The following is a 16,613-nucleotide window of genomic DNA, read 5'->3' on the forward strand; positions in this document are numbered from 1 at the left end:
TGTTAGTAAAAATAATTTTTTTTAAAAAGTTGCAAAGATAGTACAGAGTAGCTACATACGCTCTACACAGTCTCTTATTAATATTTTATTATACTGAATTGCCATAACTAAGAAACAAATTGGTACATTACTATTAACTAAACTTCACTAAACTTCACACTTTATTCAGATTTCACTAGGTTTTTCCTCCCTAATGTCCTTTTTCTGGTTTGGATCCCACCCAGGATGCATTATTACATAGTCTTTACATCTCAGAGCCTTTTCTGATCTGTGAGAGTTCCTCAGATGTCCCTTGTGTTGTTTCATTTTATACTTTTGAGGTTAGGGTTAGGTATTTTGTAGAATTGTTAATTTTATCTGAGATTATGGTTGCCAAGTTTCTCCATTCTGAAGTTATCTCCCATGCCCACCTCACCCTTTGTCTATTTTTCCTTTTGGTGTGTGTGTTTTGTTTGTTTGTTTTTATCTGAATATAGTTGACACACAATGTTATATTACTTTCAAGTATACAACTTACTGATTTGACAAGTTTATACATTATGCTATGCTCATCACAAGTGTAGTTACCATCTGTCCCATTACATCGCTATTATCTCTTATACATTCTCTATTCTTTGTACAGGAGTTATTCAGTATAGTCTACAATCAAAGGGCTGGGTAAGGGGGGACATTAAGCATCATTTTCTGGGGGCAGGGAAGTATCTACATATGTTATCTGGAATTCTTATGGAATTCTTCAAAGGAATTTATCTCCCATATATTTGTCCCCATTTATTTAGTTATTCAATCATTTATCTATATCAGTATGGACTTATTTCAAAGATATTTATTTTATACTTTGGATTATAACTCCACAATGTGTTACATATTCTGTTGTTCAAATTGTTCCAGATTTTGGCCATTAAGAGTTCCTTCAAGTTAGATCTTGTAACCCTTTGACATACCCCATTCTATTATTTTCTAGCACTTCTCTAGCTATGCTTTGAATATAAACTAGAGCATTCAGGTATTTTATCTGAAATAAAGCTGGAAGAAAATGATATGTTAATCTTGACACTGTTATATATAGCAGGAGATATATATATCTCCATGGATCTAGACTCACTTTGTTATTTGGAGAGACTATGATGTTTAAGACTGAAGTAACATGCAAAACCACCTATTTCAGTATATAGTAAATAAAGCTCACTTAAAACGGTACTCCATCCATTGCAGTTCTGTTAGGATGAGTAATGTTAAACCTAAGGTTAAAACCGGCTTTAAAAAAAAGTGCACAAAAGTATGGTTAGAGATTCTTAAAAGCTGAATTCTCATTTTACCTACTTCAAATGACAGGTCTGCCACCCTAATTTTCACAGAAAATTATCACATTTCACAGAAAAATATCAAAGAAAAACACTTTGAGATTAATTATGTTTTTCATTTTACAAATTAATTTTCTCTTCAAAGACATGTATTATTTGTTCTAAGATATACTGTTACCTAACTACCAAGTTATATACCTTACCTATCACCACTAATGAAAAGAATCTTAAAAACGACTCAAAGAAGGAAAAAAAAAAAAGACTCAAAGAAAATGAAAAAAACCTGATGATGTTCTTTGATTTTAATGTCCAGAAAGACCTAGACCTATTACAGATTGTTAACCATCACGGACACTTAAACCACCTATGCCATCTTCTAACAGACCTACAAATGCTAGACAAAAAAAAAAAAAACCAGGCTGATTCACAATCTCTACCTTTTATTCCCCACACTGCAAATCCCCCACTCCTTTCCCTACCCTAAATTAGCAGCTTCTCATGCATTCCCCCAATGCTCATTTCCTTACTCACCATATTTTGTGTCGTTGGCAAGATGATATGAGGTTGTAAAAGGGATTTTTACTGGCAATAAATAGGTGTGAACCTGAATTTTACTTAGGTTTTCACTAATCTGTAACTTTGAGTGCATTGACTTAATAGGGGGAACAGCACAAATGAAACCAGGATAAAGATTACCATAAACTTGAAGTCAGATGTCTGGACTCAAATTCCAACCGGCAATGTTCAATACTGTATGATGTAGCAGGCTCCTCTGAGATTCATTTTGTAGATTTTAAAATGGGTGATTTAAATACATTGTCTCCCAGATTTCTTCTGATGGTTCTAAAAAGTCTGTGATGCTCTGACAAAAATTTTTGTTTGGTAATTCCTCAGACAACCAATTCACTTAGTGCATTTGATTTTCCTGGAGCAACTTCAAATATAGCTCTATCTCTTCTTGGAGGCTTTCTCCCCCAAAAAGTAAGCACTGAAGGCTTGAGTTATCTTTACGCTAAGTTATCTTTGTAACTCAGGAGAGAATAAAGATTTTTGAGATTATTATTTTAAACAGTCACATATTCAAACCTGTTTTGTACAGGATAATACGTTTATATTAATGAAGCTATTTCTTAAGATGGGAGGATAGTCAGTATACCTCCCCTCATTAGGGGCCTCTTCCCTTTATTCACTAGAGCTCTAGACCAGTCTTGAGCTAGGCAACTGTGAGAGAGGTAGTATTTTCCTCACGTTGAATTATCCAGAGTTCCAGCACAAGCTATAAGGAGATGGAATATATATAATGTAATATAAATTTTTTCATTTCCACGTATGTTTTTCAGAGTATGTTATGGATTGAATTGTGTCCCCCCAAAATTCATGTGTTGAAACCTATCCCCTAATACCTCAGAATGTAACCTTATTTGGAAATAGAGTCCTTATAGATGTAATTAATTAAGATGTACTCATAATGGAGTAAGGTGGGCTTAATTCAAAATGACCAGTGTCCTTACATATAAAAAAGAGAAATCTGGACGTAGACACAGGGAGATGACCATGCGAAGACTGGCATTATGCCCCTAAAGGCCAAGGAACTATCACAAACTAAAAATTTCAGAGACACAGGACTAGAACAGTTCCTACCCTGGAGTCTTCAGGGGGGACCACAGCCCTGATGACACCTTGATTTCAGATTTCTGGCCTCCAGAACTACAAGACAACACAACTCTGTTGCTCTGGGCTACTCAGTTTGTAATACTTTGTCATGGTAGCCCTAGGAAATTAACACAAGCCTTAACACATGGTATGGGGGTGGAGGGGTGGATCTCGTTTTGTATCTCTTTCAGAAAATATATTTGTACCATCACTGGCTTATAGATTTGTTTTTGCCTATGCTGCTGTTTGAGTTCCAACACCTGCCAGTACACGTATTTTTATAGGTTATGAGGCACATGGTTTCAAATATGGGGCTTTGTCACTTTCTAGCTGTGTAATTAATCTCATTGACCTTCAGTTCCCTGATAATAGTAACACTTGATCTAATATAGTAATGTAAGTAAAAAACGATGTAGAGACAAATAAAAGAGTATTTAGTGTGGAAGATCAGATTCGGGATCCTGCAGCCAGGTTGAATGAGTTCAAATTCAACTTCTCCCTTTTAGGAGTTCTGTGACTGAACTAGAAACTCAGTTTCATGCAAGTTATAATAGTACCTATGTCTTAAAGTTGCCGTGAAGATCAAATAAGTTAATGCAAAAAGTGATCTTAGAAGACTGTCTGGAACACAGAAAGTATTCAATAAATGATATCTAGAAGTACCTTGTATAAGGAACCATACAAATGTTAGATCATTATCATTTTTTTGAGGGACTTTTTTCTGGTATTTATTTTTCTTATATATTTTTTATCATGTTGAGTTAGCCACTATATAGTACATCATTAGTTTTTGATGTAGTGTTCAATGACTCATTAGTTACATATAACAGCCAGTGCTCATTGCAGCATGTGTCCTCCTTAATACCCATCACCCTGTTACCCCCTTCCCTTATCCCCTCCCCTTTGAAACCCTCAGTTTGTTTCCCAGCGTCCCTAGTCTCTCATGGTTCATCTTCCTCTCTGATTTCTCCCCCTTTAGATTTCCCTCCCTTTCCCTATGGTCCTCCGTAGATAATTATAATTTATGGTTAGTAGCACTTACACATTGGTAACTCCGACTTTCTTTTTCTTTTAAAGTAATCTCTAAACCCAATGTGTGCTTGAACTCAGGACCCCAAAATCAAGAGTTAGATGCTCTGTGGACTGAGCCAGGCAGATGCCCCGATAACTCTGACCTTCTAGCTCAATATGCCTCTTAGCAGCAGTAGTTTGGATAGCTATGGAGATCCGAAGAGTGACAATCACAAATGAGGGCTATTACCAAGTGGGTCAGGTTTGCCCAGTGAATCAGAAGAAACTTCAAACTAGAGACTATTTCTGGTTTTCATTAGTCTGCTCATTTCCTTGTGTAAAAATATTTTAGAGCAAAAATTTTTATTGAGCATCACATTAACTGCTCTAATACGTAAATGAAAAGCAAAGAATTTAAGTAGCAGAAATGGGAATCGAATTTTTAAAAACTGCTTTTAAAAGTTTCAAACGAAAACTTTGTTTGCATATATTTGAACTGAGATATATTGTCTACATATCACTCGTTAGTTATGGTAAATAAAAAAATAGTAAATTTCTCACTTTGCTTTATACCTCAAGGTGAAGTTGTTTTTTGTTGTTATGCTTTGTTTTATCAAATAAAAGACTACCATTACAAAACATCAGTTGCTTCATATGTTTCTTGCCTTATAGAAGGAGAAAAAAGCCTTTCAGTAAAACACTTTCTTAACTTGGAGGAAACAGGAACAATTGAGACTTTAAAAAATATATTATATTATTACAATTATCCAATTTTATACAACTTACCCAAGAAGTATATATTTGCAAAACAGATTGTCTCAGTGCTGTGGATAAGTTATAGTCTTCAGAACTGTGGTGGGTTTGGTGTCCAGCCCACATGATATTAACCTCTGCAAAACACATAATTTGAAATGAGCCATGAGAATAAGAACAAAGCAACTTCCATTTTCACTTGTGCATGCTGCTCTTGTTAAGTGAGGAAGAAAAATCTGGAACATCTCTGAGAAACCTAGCCAATATAATTATAATTAAAATAAGCTGCTTCAAGTGACTTTTGGAATCAGAGGGCATAAATTACAAACAAATAAGAAAACTGAAACATAGCAAATAAGTATGTATAGTGTGTATGATATAATTACATGCCTCCAGGAAGCTAAAATGACTTCTAAAATCTATAATTACTAATGTATTATAATATGACAAATCATAAAAGCTAACTGTCAATGTTGTAACAATACAGTCAATGGATAGTGATGATTTTTCAGTATGTGATAATATATTTATAATTAAGGAAGAATAATGTGATGGGAGAAATTGGTACATAAATTTTGGAATGAAATATTACACAAAATTCCTTCCTGATGGCTTTTTAAGAAGTCTCAAAATCTGTGTATTGGAATAACAGGCAAAACAAAGTAATATTTGGTTCTAAGACTTAACATTTCGTTTTTTTGGACATTTTCATATAACATTTCATTTTTATTTACAGAAATATATTAGCTAATACATACAGCTCTTCCTGTACCTTACCAAACACTACCATTTCTAAAATTCTACCACATAATTGCTGTTCATCTTTATAATAAAAAAAGAAATGTAAGTTATTTTCATCAAGTATTATGCAGATTTCCCACATACTGATTTACAATTCATTTACATCACAAAGAAATAGTTTTTTCTACAATATGCCACTATACTGACCTCCTTAGTATAGTACAATCCCACATTTTTCATTTTGTGAATATTTTTTTCTATCAGAATTACAGATACCACACTATAGTCTATTCAGTTGAAAGACAGTACGTTCTTAGCTAAACTATTATTGCGTTCTTTGCTGTAAATAAAGGAGATAGAATTAACTCAGCGGCATGATCACTATATCCATGCCAGTATAGATTAGAAATTAAATGTTTTAGTTTGGCATGCATGGGGACTGAACAGTGACTCTAAGAGTGGAAATACTGCATGGGTTATTCCTTTTTTTTTTTTTTTTTTAAGAGAGAGCATGGACACAGGTGCACATGAGCTGGGGGAGGGAGAAAGGAGGAAGGGCAGAGCAAAAGGGAGAAAAAGACTCTTAAGCGGGCTCCACATCCAGCATGCAGCCTAGCTCTGGGCTTGATCTAAGGACTGTGAGATCATGACTGGAACCAAAATCAAGAGTCAGGTGCTTAACAAACTAAGCCACACAGGTGCTCTGGTTATTGGTCTTTGCAGCTGCCATATACTAGTAGTTAAAACACCCAGCACATGGTAGGATAATTTGTTAGAGAATTTTATGAAAATCAGGGAGATATAAATATGTGAATTTATACAGATATAAACAAACAAACAAACAAACTCCCTCCCCCACCAATCTGAATGACTTCTCTGCCATTCACTAAGGAAATGAATGCTCTCTAGGCAATCTATGCAGGGAGTTACCAAACATCTGCAAAAGAATTTTGGTAAATAGATGATAGCTCAGATATAAGGACTTAATACTGTGAAAATGGAAAGATTATGAACAGAATTATGAATAGAGGGCCCCATCAGAAGTCTAAAGTTATATATTTTCAAGGGTGGGCAAGTATTTTCATAAGCCATAAGTTTATATGTAACTTAGATCCTGACTGGTTGACATTTTAATCATTCCTAGCAGTGACCCTATATTTTTACCCAAGCAATTAAAGAAATTGCTCTTACACAAATGAAAACTACTTGACCATAATGACTTCCCAGGTATAATCCTTGAAATAACCTAGAACCTTAATCTCTGGTTTACTGGATAGTTTATACAGCTACAAATAAAAGAGATAAACCAAGAATCCTATGGCACTATTGTGTGGAGTTTATTAACAGGTAATAAATTTGGTGAATCTCATTAAGTCTTTTAAAACTCCTTACAAAGTTTGGAAATAATCCAAACACCACTTTCTCTTTAGAACATACCCTTTATTAAACATTTCAGGGCCTCTTACTTACAAACTTTATTACAAAAAAAATTCATTGTCCCTTTTGTTGGACTTTTTGGGATTTCCTTTAAAAATTTGTCATAAGGCACCCATGTTATGAGTTCAGAAGGGGATAAGCTAATCAGATGAGGTCCAATTAGAGAGTAATAACATATATTTAAATTACTTCCTATAACTTCCACAGAAGCTAAATGGTGGAACAAAGAATCCACAAAGGTGGAGGTTAAAGACCTATCTCTTCAGTTGTTTTAAAAGCATTTACTTCCTATCACAAACTGTGTGTAACACAAGCCTTCATTTAATGAAGTACAGCTGTACAAACAAGGAACAGTAACTGGATCCTACTGCCTTACCTCTGCCACTTTTCAGAACTAGGAAAAACAAGAAAAAATACAAGATTTTCCCCCCACAGTTTATGCACCTTACTTGAAGTAAATCATTTTCAAAGTGAGTATAAAAATGCATTTTATAGAAAATTGTTTCAATAGTTCTTTTATAAACAAAATGAAAAATTAATACTGCCTTTACAAATATGTTCATTTTCTCTGATATTTGAATTATCTGTTCTAAGGGATAAAAACAAATATTAAAGAGAAAAAAATGGTATTTTAAGAATAAACATCTTTCTATCAAAGAACTAATGTAATTACCAGTTGTAGTACATAACAATTTTATTTTCTACCAGAGAATTATTGATTATACAAGCATATGGTATGTTATTATGTCTTCTCAATGATACAGTTAGAAATTGTTATGCCACTTCCCAGTGTCAAAGTAAAGAGTTATATAACATATATAATATATTTTATTAATACATTGACCAATCAATTTGGTCAAAATTTAATATAATATGTGTGTTTGTGTACTCCATATCTCTGGAAACACTTGGCATTACTAATTTTATTTTTAATTCATTTATCTCATGGGATTCTAAAAGCTATGTATTTATATCAAATTGAAGTTTTAATTTTCACTGAAATATGGCTAGTGATTATGATTATCTTCCATGTGGTTATTTACCATCTGCATATTTTCTTTGAACTATCTATTCAAAATTTGTGCTCACATTTTAGTTGAGTTGTTTTCTTACTATTGAGCTTTCAAAAATCTTGTATATTCTTCACACAAGTCCTTTATTAGATATATGATTTGCAAACATTTTCTCTTATGCCATGGCTTGACTTCGTTTTTTAACAGTGTCTTATGAGGAGCAAAAGTTTTGATTTGGATGAAACCCAATATAAATATTTGAGAGTTTATAAAAGAATTTTCAGCCTATATAACAAAGAACAGAGTTTATTTTGGAGAAAATTTTCAGAATGATGAGAAATTTGTGTCTAGAAGCTAACATAGAAGTCTATGTGTGTTGGGGCACCTGGGTGGCTCAGTGGGTTAAGGCCTCTGCCTTCAGCTCAGGTCATGATCCCAGGGTCCTGGGATCGAGTCCCACATCGGGCTCCCTGCTCAGCAGTGAGCCTGCTTCCCCTCCTCTCTGCCTGCCTGCCTCTCTGCCTACTTGTGATCTCTCTCTGTCAAATAAATAAATAAAGCCTTTAAAAAAAAAAAAAAGAAGTCTATGTGTGTTAAACACTTAAAATGTATCTCAATAAGTCTCTTGTCTAAGTAAGTGCTTTGTCATCTATGGATGGAGCGAATAACCCTGTAGATGAGACATAAGCAAAGGTCTATAAGAAATTTTCACAGGTACAGGATAACTATTTAATCTTCATTAGTGGACAGGCCAGAAAGCCTTGGGTCAGCGTTGGGGGGCGATGATGTTGTCTTCACTTATAATTTGGAAAGCCCTCAAGTTATGAAGGCAGAAATGTAACAGGCATATTTGTAAAATGTAAGTGATGCTTGTCATCCAGAAAGGGGTGATAGCGACACTTTATGCAACATTTAGCATATTTTGTTACTGTGGAACATGAGAACTGTAAACATTCTCATGGAATTGCTTGGTTTAAATTTTTAATTTTATAAATAATAAAAATGAAATAGAAAGGGTGAAGGGAAAAACTGTTTCACTAAAGAAGAGAAAGGAATTTTTTCTCCCTCTCTTTCAGCAACGATTTACTTAATATATTCACACCCTTCTTGAATTTTTCTTTTTTCCCATCAGTAATGATAGTAAATGGGTCCAAGTATTTTCTGAGCCTCAGATGATACTTTCCAATAAGTAAATGACATTAAAGGAATTCAAAATGCACTACTGAATGACAATATTGGATAGGGACAACTGTCTATCCCCTTTAACAAGAAATCTAACACTATAAAACACTGAACTTTTCCACTTTTAAAATGAAAAAAAATCTTTAAAAGTTTTCTGATCTCTTCCAAATATGATTGATAAATGATTTCAAGAAATTTACTGAGCTAAGAAAATATAAAGTTAGAAACAGACAAGCTATTAAAGTCTAATGAAAATATAACAGCTACTGAATAACAATGAAAATGCCCTCACTTTCCTTTCTCCACTCACTGAATGAATTACCAATATCATCAATTTTATTAATACAACTTCATACTCTTCCTATAACAGCATATGAAATTGTGATGATAAAATTGATGACAATACCAATTCATTCAATGAGACTGGTATTCTTTGTTGTATTTTATTGTAATTTGTTCTTTGCCCACTTAATACCAAAACACAAATTACTAAGTGTATCTCAAAATGTCAAATCAATGAAAATAAAATTGACAAGTTGGCTGGACCTCCACATTTTTGTTCAACACGTTTTGCATATATCCAGATGTTCAGCATCAGAGAAACTGTTCAGATATAGAACTAACCAAATTTTTCTCTTATCTGAATGTTGGCAACATGTAGATATTAAATCATTTCTTTAGGGGAGGTAATATGATGTCACTAAAATTGTCACAAACACTAAACAGTTACTCTAATCTTTCTAGGAATTGAAACTTTAATACTTTTCAAAAAATGTATATTCAAATGGAAGCTTTTAAAGTCTATCATGGAGAGTTTTAGAATGAGAATTCTCCATTTATATGTTTATATTCTTTTCAAATTTAAACCAGGCCAAAAAAAAAAAAAAAAAAAAGCAGATACAGCTTTTCAGTATGAAGTTAAAAAAAAAAAAATCCATAAGAGTTTACATCATTTTGGGGGAAGGTAGGAAAAGAAAAAATGAAAGAAGATGGGATTGGTAGGGAGACAAACCATGAAAGACTCAATCTCAAAAAACAGACTGAGAGTTGCTGGGGGGAAGGGGACCGGAGAGGGTGGTGGGGATATGGACATTGGGGAGGGTATGTGCTATGATGAGTGCTGTGAAATGTGTAAACCTGGCGATTCACAGACCTGTACCCCTGGGGATAAAAATACATTATATGTTTATTAAAATAAATAAATTAATTTAAAAAAAAAGAATTTACATCATTTTTCCAACCCAAACTTCTATTTCTATACAATGCATAAGCAAAAAATAATGTAATGTTTATTACTGACTTATTTGAACCAAATGGTAAAGTTAATTAAAATCATATTGATAAGTATGTTATTACTAACTACCACATTCACATACATTACAAAAAGAAATGTAATCTTAAAATTTTAGAATTTTGATACCTCCACATTTATGTCCGTTGTATTCTTTTAAATCCATTGGGGAAAGTCTAAGAATTAAAATTAAATTTAATAAGGTTACATTTTAATTGTAGATTTTTAAAAATAAAGACTTATTTAGAACTAATCTATTAAATCTCTACTATGTACAAATATTTGTTTAGGTATTTTAAGAGACAGAAGCACAAAATGGAAAAGAAAATCCCACCAAGAACCCGCAACCAAACAGAAATTTTTAAAAAGGTATAGAAAGGACTGACTGGTCCAGGAAGGTTTTATGTACCTTAAAATATACATAATCCTGTGTAAATTGCACATCTTCTGCATCACTTTGTAGTTGACATTTTATAAAACCTTTTTAAAGAGTATTATAATCAGGGCTTCTATGGAATGTAAGAAGGCATTACCTTTACTGTGTTTGAATGACTAACCAGTTCTCTACCTTCCTTTATTTTCTATACTGACAATGTTCCCAAAATGAAATTTCACAGTATCTCATGCAATTCAACTTTTGATCATTGCCTACTTGACTCAATGGTTAGAACCGTCATAAAAGTCCCTCCCTGTTTTTACTCAAAGATGAGATTGATTAATTAACAGTTATAATACAAATCATATTAACAGCAATGATTATGAACCTATAAAAGTGCTTAGCATGTACTAGGCAATATTTAGGCAGTTTACATGTACTAATTCATATGTCACTCACAGCTACACTAGAAGATAAAAGGATAATTGTATGGTTTCCATTTCATAGATGAGGAAATGGAGACACAATGGGATCTAACAATTTGCCTACAGGAAGTAATGATTGTTATTCTTATTAATTATTTTTGTTATTAGTTGCAGAAACTATATTTTCTACCCCCACTGCACCTCAATGGGTGTCATGACTGATTCTCAGTGATGCAGTGTGAGTAGAAATACTGTGTGTAACCTCAGGATGAGGTAAAGAACACCTGTGCCTCCTCCACTCTCTCTGTTCCCCTTCCCCTTCAACTGCCAACAACATACAGAATATTCAGCAGAGGACGCTGGTGCTCTGGGCTCTATATGCAAAGACAAAGGAAAGACGGAAGGATGTTCAATTTCTAAATCATAGCATGGAGGAGGGTGCTTCCACTCACCCATACTTAACCAGAATGTGAGTGAGAAATAGGTCTTTCTTGCTTTAAGTCACTGGGATTTCTTATAACTCAATTAACTACCTCTACTACATCCCCACTAGTAAGTTTTGCTCTCAGTACAAATGAATGTGATGTGGTTACCAACAATGCCATTGACCTAATACAAAGCTATGTTCTCCAGTACTCAGTTCTTCCTACAGACTCACTTCAATAGGGAAAGCACTCCATAGCATACTAAGCAAACTGCTACCTATGTTTCTTTCTTTCTTTCTTTCTTGCTACCTATGTTTCTAAATGCAAACTTCAAATAGCATAGCTCAAGATAATATATTTTATTATCACTAAACTTCCGAAATGACTGCTTAGAAGAGATGGTTACAGGAAATCCAGAACATATCATGTGGCTTTTTCCTCTCTTTCCTCTGCCACCTGGAGTCATCCCTGACTTCATTCTCATAACTTTACTGTCCATTCTGTTACAAGGTTATATGCAAGGTTGCTTGAAAATAATGCTATAAATAAGACAATGTACCCTTTTCCTTCTCTAAGCTCCGTCATTCTCCATTTATACTTTCTACTCCTTGTCAGTTTGTGTGTAGATATTGGTCAAGACTAAGTAACCACCTAGATTTCTTTCACTTGGAACTTATCTTTCTCTGGTCCTAGGGCATGGGCTGGGTAATCTGCTACAGAATCCTGATTTATATCACTGCTGAGGCATGGAAAGAGCTTTTCCACACTCAGTAGAAAACATATCATTGAACTAAGATACTCTTAAGTGGCACACATACTGAAATATCCAGAAATATAAGAGGCCAATGAAGAAATATTTTTGGTTGAGATTTCCATACCTTTCAACCTATGTGGAAAATTAGCCATGTCCATAAGGAAACTATCCCTACCTGAAAAAGTTAGCAGAATTAGCTAAAAATCCTTTGAAATAAAAGCTGACAGTATTACATTTCAAAATAATTACAAATTTGACAATGTTTATGTCTCATGAAAATTACTTATGCATTGAATAAAACCAAATTCTACTGCCTAAGGGTCCTGGTTGTCAGCAGCCACATTAATGTCATGACTTGAGTTTGGTGAAATTAGTGATTTTATTATGAGATTCTTAAAATTTATTCAGATTCTAAGAAAGGCACACACTTTCATAAACTCATAAAAGCAAGAAATTTTCCAGAGTATTTAATGACATATATTTGGCATTCATAATACCCCAAGTAGGACAAGCAGGGGTCAGAAATCGTGGGAGAAGAGCTCTCTTTAGGTCAACAGAGTTAGCTAGGATTGGCAAGCTCTCTGTGATACTCCTTCTTTCAGCATGCTTACCTGTGGTGAGATACAATGAACTTCGGCTGTATTATGTTTGGAGCAATGATTTTATAAAATTTGTCTCTACAAGTCACAGAATCTAAGAACAAATAACCTCCAAAGTTTAAAAAGAGAGCAACGTAAGAAGTGAATAGGAAGACAAAGCAACCAGGGGTTGTCAGGAAAAGACAGGAAAGCAGGAAAAATGGCACTGAAGCCACTAGTTAGAAAGTGGCTGCAATCTGTCTTCATTCTCTCTGTCGGATAAACCCCATGAGTAAATGCAGATTACCTTCCAACAACAACAAAAATCTACCAGTATCTCTTTGCCAATAATAAGAGCTTTCTATTGACCTTACTATTTACCTTTATGTTTTCAAACCAGTCTTTACTGTGTCATAGCAAATGAGTATGATTTTTATGTTAGAAACTTTCAATACCACTGGACATACAAGAAATGCTATGGTGTCCAATGAAGGTGACAGAGTGAACCCAAACTGAATGTCCCAACTGGAACAAGTCAGTTTATTCTTTGTGAATGATGTCATTCTGACATAGCTTATCATTGTCACTGGTTTTTGAGGACACAGTCTATACCTGAAGGATTTTCTTTTATACACTGGAACTGTTGTTCCTCACTCTGTTATTACCACTTATTGACACATCTTGGAACTGAATGTTGTTACTCTGACAAGTTATTTTGTCCTTTCCTCTGTCCCCCTCAAAGTACCCCTTAAATCTGAATGTATGTCTGACTTGGGAGGATGCCAAGGACTATTTTGTCCCACTAATATTGGAAAAAGAGGTTCATGTAATACTCTTAAACCTATGGGCACTGAAAGATGGAAGTGGTTATGTGGCAGAATATCCCCTCCTCTTCTAATGCGGTAACCTCGTAGTCTACCTCTTAGATTCCCTAATCATGGCCCCTTTGCTATATGACTTTCAAACTCAAATGCTGTTTCTTAACAGAATTCATTTTCTTCTGCCCATAATTCCTGTTTCTGAACTTGTAATATGATTATTGTTCCTTTGATCATGACTTTCTCCTCCCTCCTGTCGCCAGTGAGATTCCACTTTGGGCTTCCCATCAATCTACTGTATCACCTGCTTCCTTTCTTTCATAATCCATGCTTGCTTTCCTGCTCTGAGTCCTCAGTGCCTCAGTACTATCAGGAAATATTCACTGTGTGACATCTATGTATATGATATGTTGCCCTTAGATTATTCACAATCTCATGTAAGGGTCAGTATTAATTTATGGGCCAAATCCAGCCCACAACCTGCTTTGTAGAGCCAACAAACTAAGACTGGCTTTTACATATTTGAAATGACTAAAGTAAAATCAGAAGATTAACAGTTTGTGACAAAGGAATATTACATGAAAAAAGTATGTAGTTTCCCCTTTCTCTTTCTTGTGTTCCCTCCATCCTCTGGGCTTGAACACCCTCAGGACTTTCACAGCCCCCTATCTTTTCAGGACCTGTCAAAATACTCTATCTCTCAAGGACCACTGCCTATGTAATTTTCTTGCTCTCCTGGCCACAATTATTATACAATCTTTATTATTCCTAGGCCTCACAAATACTCTACTATTTTGCATCCTCTTCTATTTTATAGGCTTCTTAATGAGAGAGATTAATTTGTCCATCTTTGTATTTTCTACAGCACCTCATTGTGTCTTTGCATAGTAGACACCAATATATATATATTTTTAAAGATTTTTATTTATTTATTTGACAGGCAGAGATCACAAGCAGGCAGAGAGGCAGGCAGAGAGAGAGGAGGAAGCAGGTTCCCTGCTGAGCAGAGAGCCCAATGCGGGGCTCGATCCCAGGACCCTAGGATCATGACCTGAGCTGAAAGCAGAGGCTTTAACCCACTGAGCCACCCAGGCGCCCCAGACACCAATATATTTTTTGATTAAACTTGCATTTATAAAAAATTGTCTCATCTGACTAATCACTAGACAAGTGACACTATTTTATTTACTAAATAAATGTATTTTCATTAGTAAAATCAATATTTTTTAAATTTTCCCCTTCCCTTTATACTGATCCCTTCTCCCTAATCTCAATCATAATGAAACATTCCACTTTGTAAAACACGATCCCTTGACCTTCCATTTCTTTAATTTGTTCCTCAAACATCTTAAAAGAGCAGTTTGTTTACTTCCTTACCTCTCATTCATTCTTCAGCTCATTCTTTTTTTTTTTTTAAGATTTTATTTATTTATTTGACAGACAGAGATCACAAGTAGGCAGAGAGGCAGGCACAGAGAGAGAGAGGGAAGCAGGCTCCCTGCTGAGCAGAGAGCCCGATGAGGACTCGATCCTAGGACCCTGAGATCATGACCTGAGCCTAAGGCAGCAGCTTAACCCACTGAGCCACCCAGGTGCCCTGTTAAACTCATTCTTAATATCACTTAATTCTTTCCAAAATCCTTATTGGTCTCTTTCTTGTCAAAACTAGACTTCTTTTAGTTGTCATTCTATTTGAACTTTCTGAAATATTTGACCACTGCATCTGTTTTGAAAACCTCTTCCTTTGGCTTTCCTTTCCCCTTGCTCCCCATTCTCTTTTTTCTTTTCTCAGGCCAGGTGCATTTCCCTGACCTCTTCCCTTTTATTCATCCATTTTTTGCTCTTCACATTTGTTGTTTTTCATGGTGTGCTATTACTTAAAATTACTTCAATAACCACTTATTCAAAAGTTGATGGCTTCCAAATATTTCAGTCTATAGGTCTCTGTTGACTTCTGGGTCTGAATTCCTTTGGGGGGAATTCCATACATATTATGCTTTGAATCAATTTCATTATCTTGTTTTCTCCCCTGCTGTCCTTTCTTTCTAAATGGTATCACCATCATCTTGGCAAGGAGAGAGAATAGCCCAAAGAGACCTCAAAGCAGAAGCAGATCTCAGTGTCTTTTCGTATCCTTTTGACCTCTCTTTAAATAGGTCAACAGGTCTGGGCTGATCATATAATCAGGACAAAAACCAATATTTCTGTATAAATAGAATTTTTAAAATGAATGACTTCACATAAGCCGTGATATTTTCTTCTAATACACTGCAGCAAGAAGGCCTAAGAGTTGGTTTTATTACTAATAAGAACATTCATATATATGAGAAATTATGAAGAAAAATGTTGAATGGCAAAGGTAACACAGAAGAACATTATTACTTGTGAAGGTAAATAATAAAATGGAAGATATTCTTTTTTTAAAGTTTTGACATTTTAGAAAAATTATAGTGGAGAGCACATGAAGAAACTTAAAAACTGTATTTGACATGTCAAATTCTAAAGTAGTAAGATAGCTTTCAAACTAAAGGACATTCTCCTCTAGTTCCTCAAAATTACTAAATATTTTTATATGGTGTACTGCTGCCCCTCTGGTCTTGAAGTTAGAATAACAAATTTGGAGTCCATCCACCTGTAGTGCTGTTTTTTGATTTATTTTATTTTTTAATTTCAGAATTCATTGTTTATGCACCACACCCAGTGCTCCATGCAATATGTGCCCTCCATAATACCCACCACCAGGCTTACCCAAACCCCTCACCCCCACCCCTCCAAAACCCTCAGTTTGTTTCTCAGAGTCCATAGTCTCTCATGCTTCATCTCCCCCTCCAATTTCCCCCAACTCCCTTCTC

General features: G+C 34.7%; 1 protein-coding gene across 1 annotated transcript in view; it reads right to left on the reverse strand.

The window, feature by feature from the left end:
* Positions 1-16,613, reverse strand: part of AGMO (alkylglycerol monooxygenase) — a 204,718-nt gene that overhangs the window by 76,855 nt on the left and 111,250 nt on the right. The window contains exon 4 of the mRNA XM_080819132.1: positions 4,755-4,858. Coding sequence (XP_080675258.1) covers positions 4,755-4,858 — 104 coding nt within the window. The remainder of the gene's footprint in view (positions 1-4,754; positions 4,859-16,613) is intronic.

Source organism: Martes martes, assembly GCF_963455335.1.
Source record: "Martes martes genome assembly, chromosome: 11".
Classification (NCBI taxonomy): domain Eukaryota; kingdom Metazoa; phylum Chordata; class Mammalia; order Carnivora; family Mustelidae; genus Martes; species Martes martes.